An 11,985-nucleotide genomic window follows, 5' to 3' on the forward strand; every position below is an offset into this window, starting at 1 on the left:
TGTACTTGCTTACCTTTCTTATAAAGGATAAGCCACTTTAAAAAAGTTATCTAGAGAAAGAGGGAGAAAAGCTTGTTTTGTACATACGACTTTGGAACCATGTTCTCATTGTCCGGTGCCGTCAAATTGGTTCGGACTCATAGTGACCCTATGTACAACAGAACGAAACACTGCCTGGCTGCTCAGTCCTGCGCCATTCTCACAATTGTTGCCATACTTGAGCCCACTGTTGCAGCTACTGTGTCAATTCATCTCACTGAGGGTCTGCCTTTCTTTACCCTCAACTTCATCAAGCATGATACCCTTCTCCAGGGACTGGTCCCTCCTGATAAAATGTCCAAGGTATGTGAGACAAAGTCTCATCATCCTTGCTTCTAAGGAGCATTCTAAAAAAAAAAAAAATTTTTTTTTTTTTTTGCATTCTGGCACCATGTAAATACTTTGTAAAGCAAAATTAAAATAAAGGAGTCCCTAAAACTGGAAAGCAAAATGAAGCAGATCCATCTAACAGTATGGAAACTGGGGGCATTATGCCAAGTTACTGTTAAGAGTAATCATAGTATTGGTGTACTGGCTTTTCACATTAAAACTACTGTGTGCGTATTACGGGGTAAAGCAAATGAGTAATTATGCTGTCGTTTAAACTAGGATCTCTGTCATCAGAGGAAGGAAATTCATATGTAAGACAAATAAGGTTAAAAATTCTGTAGTGCAGAATTTAAATAGGATGTATCAGTCTGATCTTCTATTTTATCTGAGCTGATGTTGAGTTCACATTGATACATTTCAAATACACACACCAAAAAAAAAAAAAAAAACCCAAACCAAACCAACCTGTTGCCATCAACTCTGACTCATAGTGACTCCATGTGTTACAGAGCAGAACTACTCTATAGGGTTTTCTTGGCTGTAATCTCTTTGAAAGCAGATTGCCAGGCCTTTCTCCCATGGTGCCACTGGGTGGGTTTGAACCAACAACCTTTAGGTTAGCAGCTGACTGCAAACTGATTGTACAACCCAGGGACTTCAACACACACACAATGTATTTCCTAGTTTATCTACTGAAAAGACCTAGAAACAATTACCAACCCAATAATAATGAGCATCCCTAGTATCTAGACCTTGGTTTCTTAATACCTCTTTCCCCTAAAGCAACCAGGGCTCCTTGGAGAAATGATGGATTCCTAGAACGGGACAGGCAATGAAAAAGGAACATGGAACATCTTCATCATACCAGAAAACAAGAGAACTATCAAATACCATCAGAGTCATGTCAAAAGGATTCAACAAATTGAAGGGGCTTCAACTGGTCAAAGATAAAACAACTTGTACAGTAAGATCAGTAACTGCAAAAAATCAAAAGGCATCAAACAGTTTTAAATCTGTAAGTTCATGAAGGCACCAAAGCCAAAAATCCTCGGGAGGACTCTATAAAACAAATTCACTATTTTGAAAAATGGCAAATATAAGGGAAAAAAATCAAACATTTATCCTGCCTTTCCCAAGTGAACTGGATCTCAGTAGTTACTGAATAGAAGTTTTTCTTTATAGAATTTGTTCAGTCAATAAGTGAAAAGAAAAAAAAAAAATCACCATTTATAACTCCTAATAAATTAATGGACCTAGACAACAATCTAAGAGTGCTAATAGCACAAGAAGGGAACTAAGGCTGTATATGCCTCCCGAAAGAAGTACACAACATCACCTCTAAAGTATACTTTAAACAAACAAACAAAAAGCAAACCTAGGTCTGATCACACCTCTAAATCTAACTACCTATTTGTTTGTAGAAAATACAGGAGCTAGAATGTATCGAATAACGGCATGAGTATGTAATCATCAAAATCTAGACTGAATAATCCTACAAACTCTGGTTCTTCAACAGAGAAACTACAACGGGGGTAAAAAAAGGAGGACGGGGAATCAATAGCTCAAAAGAAACTTAAAAGATCAATCCACTAGGTGCAATATATTCAGATCTTGATTTGAGCAAAAAGTGTAGAGAAAAAATTTATCAAAACATCAGGGAAATTTGAACATTAAGAACACTAATTGAATATTTGATGATACTAAAAAATGATCAATCTTTTTTTATGTTTGATAATGATATTGTGGTAGTGTTTAAGAAGAATCTGTATCCTTTAGAGGGACATACTGATTTATTTAGGAAAGAAATAACATATCTGGAATCTGCTGGATGTGGGGGCGGGGCTGAGTGGAGTTGGTAGGACTACATAGGAAACGCCGATAGCCAAGATTTCAGAAGTGTTGTTGAAAATGGTTCATGTATTCTTCTACTTTTGTATGATTTGAAACTTTCTATAATAAAATTCAGAAAAAAAAAAAGAACTTTGTTTCAATGATCTGCATACTGTTCTATTAGTTCAGTGTACCATTTCTAGATTATTTTTCCATTTTAAAGAAAAGATACAAGCCTATATAAAAGAACAAAATCCATAATAAACAACAGCTGCAATTAAAATGATTAGTGGACATGGATACTGTTTCTTAGTACCTACGAGAAACAATACCACATTTTAGCCAAAACATGTCATTCAGTAAAGAAATAACCAATGTAAAAATAATAAATGACAACCAAAAAGGCATATAATTGCACCCAAAATATCATCTTTACTTTGGGACATTTATAATTACTTACCTTTTTGTCTAAAGAAAAAACACTGAGAAAAATCCGAAGCTTTGATTTTACATAAATTATACTAACTAAAAACAAAAACTGAACTTAGTACCTTTATTGAAGTCTGTGCTATTACTAAAGATCAGAACTACAAATTCAATTTAAAGATATAAATAAAACCCTACTAGAAATATATTGTTCTTTTAAGTGAAACTTTCCTCCAAAATCTGTGAGAACTATATTGACTGGAAACTTGATGGGAGGAATAGAGGCACAGGGAGAGGGCAGTTAAAATAAATTTGAATTGTAATATCCTTCAGTTTCACTAAAAATGTTTTAGTTCCTTCTGATTTACATCTACTTCAAGAATAAAACCCCAATTGAATGTCTACCTCTAAATACATGCATTACCTGAAAACACCAAATCACAGGAATAACATTATTTAATCTTACCTGAAAAAGATCCAAAAGAGGCTTCCAGGAGAGCATTAAGACTGCTGCTCTGTTGATGGTTTTGGGAATTTCAGAATAAAACAGTGTATTTTCCCTATTTTCACCAGACATGGCTATAAGAGAAAACAACAACTTATTATTTTCTTTACAAAGTAGCATCCTTGCTACAATCATGGTAGAAAGTACATGGCACCTTCTATATATTGTGTTATTTTGCATTCTGTGGGATCTATAACAGGTTTTATAGAAAAATGCTCAGATTTCATTTTGATATTGAGATCTTAGTTTCTTCCTCAGGAATAAAAAAAAAGAAATAAAAGCATGTTTAAAATGGTTCAAGGAGAGTTAAGACAACCGTTATCTTTAGGAATTTTTGAAAATTGTTGGTCCTTTACAAGTTGGTGATGGACTCTTGGGATTCCGAGGAGGGGGAGTCTGACAACTTCAGATCACCAAGTTTCTTCTTTTCCTGAACCATTTAAAGTACTTGTTTAGAAACATCCATAGCTCTAACTGAATTGTTTTATTCTTAATTAAAAAAATTCTAAAACTATAATTACTAATAAGGCCTATGGCATTTCAAATGAAAGTATACTCATATAAAACAACACTGAATCTGATATCCAATTTGCTAAATATCTCCTGTCCTTTACTGGGGACAAAAGAAAAAGATCTAAACTAAGCAGAAGTCAGGTCTATTCTGTGCAATCATCCAATAACTGGAGGGCAGATGACAGCAGTGTAGAATGAGCTACATACACGAGAAACACAACTGTTAGGAAGGTGTGAACCAAAGCAAAACAGATCCGTTTTACTCTAAGAACTGCTACAAAAGTATCACTTCCAAAAGCTAGGGGAGTCAATGAAGGAGAACACAATCACACTACAAAAGAAGAAACTCTCTCTTGGGTGGAACAGATCCTCAGCCTGGTATTTCTGACAAAGCTAGGTGAAGGGCACGGTACCTTCCATACTAACCCCTGCAAAGGCTGGGGATGAGCCCCCAGATAGCCACATCTTTCCTTATCCCCATATTTTTCTAAATCTTTTTTAGTTTGTGTTGCTTTCTGGAGTAAAAAGTTTGACATTGGCTGATACTTCAACATTTGATTTTGTCTTATATCTATTTTCTATATTCTAGAGTTGACTTGTTCTAAAATTCTTAAAGATTGTGGTCACCTATCCATACCATTCATAATTTTAAAATGTGATCATATCTTCCATAAGCCTTCTTCTAAGAGCCTTCAGCCCTCAAATAAGAAGAAAAAAAAAAGGTTCTCTTCTCTCCTCAAATAAGTCATTCCCCCTAATCATCTCAGTTGGCCCTGTCTACACTGCTCCTAGCTTCATGTCTTCCTTAGCTTTATCCATGACAAATAAAAATCTCCTGGTATTCTAGGTACAGACACACCAGTTCTATAAGCACAAAACAGCCTTTCCCCATGTTTCTTTCCTGATAACACACCGGTATATTACCAGTCTTCAGAGCTACAGCAGTCCACACAGGCTGACGTCCTCAGGAAAGTCTTTTTAATAAGTTCTGTTTCTTTCGAGGATCCAAAACCAAACCAAATTCATTGGTATCTAGCTGATTGCAATTCATAGCGACCCTATAGGACAGAGTAGAACTGCCCTATAGAGCTTCCAAGGAGCACTTGGTGGATTCGAACTGCTGACCTTTTTGGTTAGCAGCCATAGCCCTTAACCACTATGGCACCACATAGTAAGTACCATAAGGAACAAGAGTCAAAACTTAACATGTGAAAATGCAGATCATGGTACAAACAGTTGATGTACCTGGCTGCTAACAGAAAGGTGGGAGGTTCAAGACCATGCACAGGCACCTTGGAAGAAAGGCCTGGAGATCAACCTCTAAAAAACCATCCATAGAAAACTTCATGGAGCACAGCTCTACTCTGACATACATGGGATTGTTATGAAGTGGAGTTGACTCAATGGCAAGTGGTTTTAATGTGACAAAATGCTTGTTACTGCCTCTAAGTATGCCACATTTGCGATAAACGTTCTCAAAAATGTGTAATTCTCTATTAGAAAAAAATTCTTCCAGTTAGGTTCTCAGAAAAAGTCTAAATTATACTAAAATTAAAAAAAAAAAAAGATTTATATGGGAACAAATTAAAACTTGGAAGGATACAAAAGATTTGAACAAATGAAAATACAATTTTCTTGAAAAGCTTAATGTCTTAAAGATGTTGAGCTTGAAGTTTCCCCAAATTTATCTGTAAATATAATGTGATCCCAGAATGGTACAAACAGGATTTGGGAGGTGGGGGCTATACAAGCTAACTTTAAGTTCTTCTAGAAAAACAAGCAAGTCAAAATTGTGAAAAAGAGCGATGAAGGGGGACTAGTGCTATCAGATAGTAAAACATATAGAGCTAGAATAATAATAGCAACACAGTACTGGCCCTTGATTTGACAGACACATCAATGGAATAAAAAAAGTGCAAAAATAGACCCGAATATATACATAAGGACATTAACACATGATAAAGGTGACATTTCTAATCCTTACAGAGAAAGGTGGTTTATTTAAAATATGTTGTTAAAATAACTAGAGAGTTATCCAAGAGGAAAAAGTAGTTTCCCCACTTCATATGTTACAGCACCAAAATAAATTCACTTTCCACCAAATGACACAAAAATTAAATGAACAATTCAATTTATGAAAGGTGTCGAAAGAAAACACTAAATATTTTTAAAAGTACAATCCTGGAGTTAGAAATGCCTTTCTAGCTATGACATGAAGCTACAAAAAGTAAAAAAAAAAAATTACTCCCGCTCCCCCCCCCCCCACCAAAAAAATACAAATTTCTGCCAAAGACACCAAAGGAAAAAGGAAAATTAAAACTGGGGGAAAAATACCACTGAGGGTTAATTAATTTTGTCATACAAAAAACTTCCAATCAGTGAGGAAAAGATCCAAAATCCAATAAAAGACAAAGATTATAAACAGATCAGTCACAGAAAAGGAAATACGAATAAGCCTTTAAACATGTAAAAAGATGTTCAACCTCATTCATAAAGAGAGAAATACAAATTAAAACTACAAGGAGAGACCCTGTTCACCACCTCAAAACAGGAAAGATGGAAGTTTTTTTTTTCACTCACAGTTGGTTCTGGGAAATAGATACTCTGAGGGGAATATAAACAATGTAACTTCTTTGGAGAGGCAATTTGGCAGTACCAGCCAAAATTCAGAATATATATACCCTTTGTGTCAAGAATGAGTCCTATAGGTACATTCACACATGTGAGAAATGATCTGATAGTGACAGTCATTGCTCTATCTTTATTGTTTGTTTCTTATCTGACCAATCCTAGGGAAAGGCATTTGGAACTAGTTTTAGGAAGAAGTAATTTCTGGCATCTTTAATTCTGACTTTGAAATTAAGATCATGGTCTATCCATGATGTTACCTGCAAGGAAAAATAAAATGAATGGGACAAACCAAAATAAAAACAGCACCAAAACTGAAGTTCTTCAAATCAAAAGGTTTGGGTTTTTTTTTTTTTTTCCTTTAACGGAAGGAACCAAGTCTCTTACTCATTTACTTACTCACCAAAGTCTGCACGCCAATTATATCTAACCTCCGTGTTTGACTTAAGAAAGCTTCCTTTGAGGAACTACAACTTCTGACTCACCGAGGTAATAGATCCTATCCGAATGAGGTCCATCTGGCTCATTTCTCTTCACAAACATAAAGTCATGCGGTGCCTTTGCCATCATGTAGCCATGATATTTCCTGGTATCAGCAAGCAGCTTTTTAAGCTGACTCCACGAATATCGCTCAACATAAAACGGCTCCAATTTAGGCTGATCTTGTGATTCAATATTCTCCTCACACTCTGCGGTTTCAAATATCTCAACACCCAGCTGTTCTGTTTCCATTGCTGCTGCCATGTTGCATTTTCCTAGAAAAACAAGGAACACGAAGCTCTTCACAGGCCTGCCTTCTCTTATATTAATCAGAACGACAGTCTGATAGGGCAAAAAAAGGTGCTTTTCGGCACTGCTGCAATGAAACCTAGTAAGAAAAGCAGTAGTTCCCCTTTCTCTGTGTTCAGTTTGAAAACGAGATTTAAAAAAAATGGAGGTCACATCCATTTCCTAGTGACTATAAATCCCTTTGGAAACTTTCATAAAAGAGGCTCCTTGGGTATGTCTTGCCAAAATTCCGTTTTCTTTCCCACACTGGAAGGAAAACAGGCCATGTGCCAGTTGGCTACTATGCTCCACCCAAGAGCATGTCAATAGTGAGGCTAAATGTGTCAGGGGAGTTAAGTGCTTTGGCATTTTAAAAAGTAACATGTTCGATAAACATGGATTTCTGCAGCTAACGGAAGTAATCACTACCAATTAGAACGATAATAAAACCGTTGTAAACAATGTACTTGTAATAACCTTCCTAGGCACTTAATCAAGATAATAAAAATACTAAAAAATACTAGCTCTTTAAAATTTAAACTCCAGACAACTTCACTGGTTGGTACTTTTTTCTTGGACCCTTCTGCTCTTGCCTAGATATCATTATCTTAACGATCCCTTAGGGTGATGCTGTATTTTAAGGAAACTTATGAGCTTGCTATTATGGACTGTACAACTTTTATTCTCAAGATTAAAAATAAGAGAAATACAGGCACTATCTTTAAGAGGCTTTAATTAGTTGAAGTAGTTGATGTAGAAACACTGAACGTTTGTAACATCAATATTCTGATGAAAGTTTTAATCCGATTTACTAGTTCAACCCAAAAATGGTATTAATATCTCATCTACTAATATTTCGTCTCATTTCACAAATCCAGAAGATGTATTTTTCCTTTATCTATCCCAATATTTAAATGCAATGTGAGGGAAGTATCAGAGAAAACATAAAGTGTTATCACTAGCCACTGTGTGATATTCTGACATGCACTGTTTCTAAATTACTTACGACACTACCAAAAGGAACATAAACAAAAGGTCTGACGACACCTGCTCTTTTCGTACTAATAAATGTCAAAACTTCTAGGTTTCAGGGACCGACTAGACTGTATTTATGTAACCAATTTCACAGTTATTACCTACTTCTAGAACAACGATCAATACATAGCTTTATATTTAGGATGATGTCTTTTCTAATGCACAATTTTGAAGGCTAACATGAGCTCTGGAAACCCTGGTGGTGTAGTGGTTAAGTGCTACAGCTGCTAACCAAGGGGTCAGCAGTTCAGCTCCTCTGAAACTCTATGGGGCAGTTCTACTCTGTTTTGTATGGTCTCTATGAGTCGGAATAGACTCGACGGCAATGGGTTTGGTATTTTTTTTAACATGAGCTCATGAAAAGAACTAAACAGAAAAACTTTTTAGCAGGTGTGGCTTGTGAACCAGTCTATCAGGTGTGAATTACTGGCATGCAAAATGAACTGAACTGTGTGGCCAGGATATTATCTTTCTTCACGCTACAGTGAACTAGACTACCACTTTCAATAAAACAGTGATAAAAGTGGCCAGAACACCCATTAGTTACCTCAGATACACAACTTGTAATATTATTACAACTGGGCATTCACATCCAAATGATTAAAATTCAAAACATCTCAGCAATGAATTGAGTATTTAGCTGAAATGGTATTCAGCAGGAGCCCTGGTGGCACCGTGGTTAGAGCTCAGCTGCTAACCAAAAGGTTGGCAGTTTGAACCCACCAGCTAGCTGTTCCTTAGAAATCCTATGGAGCAGTTCTACTCTGTCCTATAGGGTTACTATGGGTCAGAACCATCTGGACAGCAACGGGTTTGAGGTTTTTTCTGGTATTCAGCAAACTGACATGAAGTGGCAGTATAGGATAGTGGGGGCTGATTACCCATCTAAAAGCTGGTGGGAGGCTACTTTCTATCAAATATATCAATAGTACTAGTTTATTTCTAATGGAGTAAGAAACAAGTGAGAGAAGACTCTCCCCAAATTAGGCTCATTTTTCTCAAGCTTTCCTTGTGTTCAATTTGGAACTTCATCTCCAAACCACTGCTCCCAATACAAGGTTAAGGAACAACAGGAAAGACACTCAGGATTCCTAAGCCTTACTGCCCAGCTTCTTGAGTCATCATCAACTGGAAATCTCACCTGTGTAAAAGCTGCATCAGCTTACATTTAAGCAAATTACCTGGTATTCCTAAATTGTACTAGGTTCCTGGACTTATTCTCTCTCTTCACACACACACGCACACACACACACACACACACACAGATATCATACAATTCAAAGGATACAGTTGAAAACCTACTCCGTAGATTTATGGTAAATGCATATTCTACATTTCTTTGGTTAGATCTGATATTATGTGATTTTAGTAATTTACTTGCGTGTTAACTAATGACTTCATTTCCAGAATTTCTTAACATCTTATATACAAATACATTCTCAAAATATATGACCTGAGTTTTCTAATTTCAAAAATTGGAAAACAGGATCAACACAAATTTTCAGCACAGTGCATGTACTGCATTGCCCCAGCTACCTCTTCACTTAATTGCCTTCCCTGGTGCCTACCTGATTGTATTTTCATCTGCCCAGATCTCTTCCACATTCAAAGAGATCTTTTTCAAAGGACCCAACTTCAAGCACAGATCTCTCTGCTCATTCTGCTCTCTTCTCACGGGAGTCTTTCCTTTTATCACCATGCAATCCTGCTCACCAGGATAATAAAGTAAGATAGAAGATGGTTGGTCATTACTAAAATTATAAACATGGCCAAAAAGATTAAATCTAAAAAGTCCCAATATAGTACTTAAAACTAATTCAGAAACTTTTCTTTTTGTATAATGCATAATGCCAAAACTATTTTGTGTGTAACTCAATTATCAAGATTAAAAAATTATTTCAGAGATATGTAGTCCCATTTCCTCAATAGAATATCCTGACAGTAGTGTAGGGCCTGATAGCCAGACATACATTAAAAGCAAACTATGAAAGAACTTTAAAAAGTATAAAGGGCATACAGATGTGGCTATTGAAAATCCTCAACAATGACACAGATACTGATTTATAATAAAATGTTTCTATGTGTCTGTTCCTGTTCATCTTTTGTGCAATAATCTCCTACTGAACTGGTTGGAAACAATTAGACTCAGTGGGATAACCAAAAGAATTACCGAACAGGCCATTTTTTGTAAAAGGAACTAACTTGATTTTAATAACTTAAGATTTCCGCAAGATAAAGAATGTGCTATCTTTATTAATTGCATTCTGTATTTGCTTCTTTCCTTACCACTTATACTCTGAAAGTAACTGAAATAGGTTAACTTTTAGGGAAAAATAAATGTTAAGCTTGCTGGAATTTTAGCTTAGCAAAAGCAAAAAAGGAAGATCTGTGATTATGCCCGTTACTTTGCCATCAGTTTTCCTTCTGTGTTCTTGCAGCACAAGTAGGTGATGGGCAGAAATGTGGTGAGAAAGACCAAGTGGCAAATAATGGACTAAGACGTCAAGACACTTTCCTGTAGCACTAAGCCCCTCACTCAGAGAAGGGCACACTGACTTAGTAAATAATCTCAGGACTCTTGAACTTGGGTCAACCCACATAACATTTCTTAACACCAGGGCCAAACGCTCATTCGTCCACTTAAACACTTCCAGCCTCTTTGAAGCCTAGGTTATTTCACCCTTCAGAGTCCCCAGTTAATTGACAGGTTCATTATTGCTAAAGGAGCAAAGATCTCGGGAAAGCTATGAATGAGGACGAGGTGTAGCAGAGAATTTAAGGTCTTGGGGAAGAGTGTGTAAAGAAGACGGTTTGAGAGGAAAGAGAAGCATCTACCCCGCTGCAGGTGGGTAAAATAAGACGGGAGGGGACACTGAGCAGAGAGGGAACCGACCTAGAGTCAGGCAGTACAGATGAAAGAAGACCAGCTGGGAAATCAGAAAATCTAAGTCTGAATCCGATCTGCCACAGAAGGACCTTAGGCAAATTCCTTCGCCTCTCTGGGCTGCCGTTTCCTCATCTGTAAGCCCGGACAATGCCCGGTCTCCCAACCCCAGCGAAGTTCAATTAAGGTAACGGACGTGGAAGTCCACAGCCCAGCACCCAGGCTCAGGAGCTTCCCAGTGAACGTTGGCTGACTCGGAATCTGAGTCTCAGCTTCCTCTTCCGGAGAGTGGGCCCCTGCCACTGACTCTGCCTCCGCGCACGGTGCCCTGCCGGCTAAATGCAGAGCCGGCTAGCCGGGGACACGCGCCGGGCCGTTCCTCGGTGAGACGAGGAGAGCCCGGGCAGTTTGGGGCCCAGGCCTCGCAGGCGAAGGGGGAAGAGAAGGGGCGGATACAGCACCTTCCCCCGGCCCCACCCGGACCGTCCCGACGCGCGCTACGGAGCGGGCCTGCGCCGCCTCATGCCGCGCCGCCTCCACTCCGGTCCCGGCTGCAGCTGCGGCCCCGGAGCCCAGCGGCTTCCTCGACGGATGAGCCGGTGGCAACCGAAGCGGTGAACGCGGTACTTAAAGGCGGCTGCGGCGGCTCCGGCAGCTCCAGCACTTCCGGTTCCTCGCAACCCGCCCTGGGACTGGGGAAGGTGAAGGCGCAGCCAGGCCAAGAAAGGCGCCGCTCCCTGTTGGGCCGGATCAGTTACGACAGCGCCGTCTAGCGGCGGGAGGAGCGAACGAGGTGAGGGACGTGAACAGGTGGAGGGGACAGAGATGAAGTCCAGACAGGCAGGGACTTGCCCTAAGTCACAGGGCGAATTGTGTTGCGTCTCTACTCATTCAGTTTTTCATTCAACGAATATATATGGGGTGTCTGCTATGTGCCAGGCACAGTTCTAGGCGCTGGGGTTAGAGCAGGGAGCAAAACAGGAAAAAATCCCTGCCTCCTTATGGAGATGACAGTAACAGGAAAGGG

The 11,985-nt window shown here is 38.6% G+C and overlaps 1 protein-coding gene across 3 annotated transcripts in view; it reads right to left on the bottom strand.

Moving 5' to 3' along the window:
- The window catches only part of DPP8 (dipeptidyl peptidase 8), a 62,474-nt gene extending 50,815 nt beyond the window's left edge, over positions 1–11,659 (bottom strand). For 2 of the 3 annotated variants that reach the window (XM_049905259.1, XM_049905262.1), the window contains exons 1-4: positions 10,968–11,659; positions 9,643–9,779; positions 6,757–7,026; positions 3,092–3,204 (exon numbers count right to left, since the gene is read on the bottom strand). In XM_049905259.1, the coding sequence (XP_049761216.1) occupies positions 3,092–3,204; positions 6,757–7,026; positions 9,643–9,679 (420 nt within the window). In that variant the 5' untranslated portion in view covers positions 9,680–9,779; positions 10,968–11,659. The remainder of the gene's footprint in view (positions 1–3,091; positions 3,205–6,756; positions 7,027–9,642; positions 9,780–10,967) is intronic. The other variant, XM_049905261.1, reaches the window with a different exon arrangement.
- Positions 11,660–11,985: the final 326 nt, after the last annotated feature.

Source organism: Elephas maximus, chromosome 13 (genome assembly GCF_024166365.1).
Source record: "Elephas maximus indicus isolate mEleMax1 chromosome 13, mEleMax1 primary haplotype, whole genome shotgun sequence".
NCBI lineage: Eukaryota > Metazoa > Chordata > Mammalia > Proboscidea > Elephantidae > Elephas > Elephas maximus.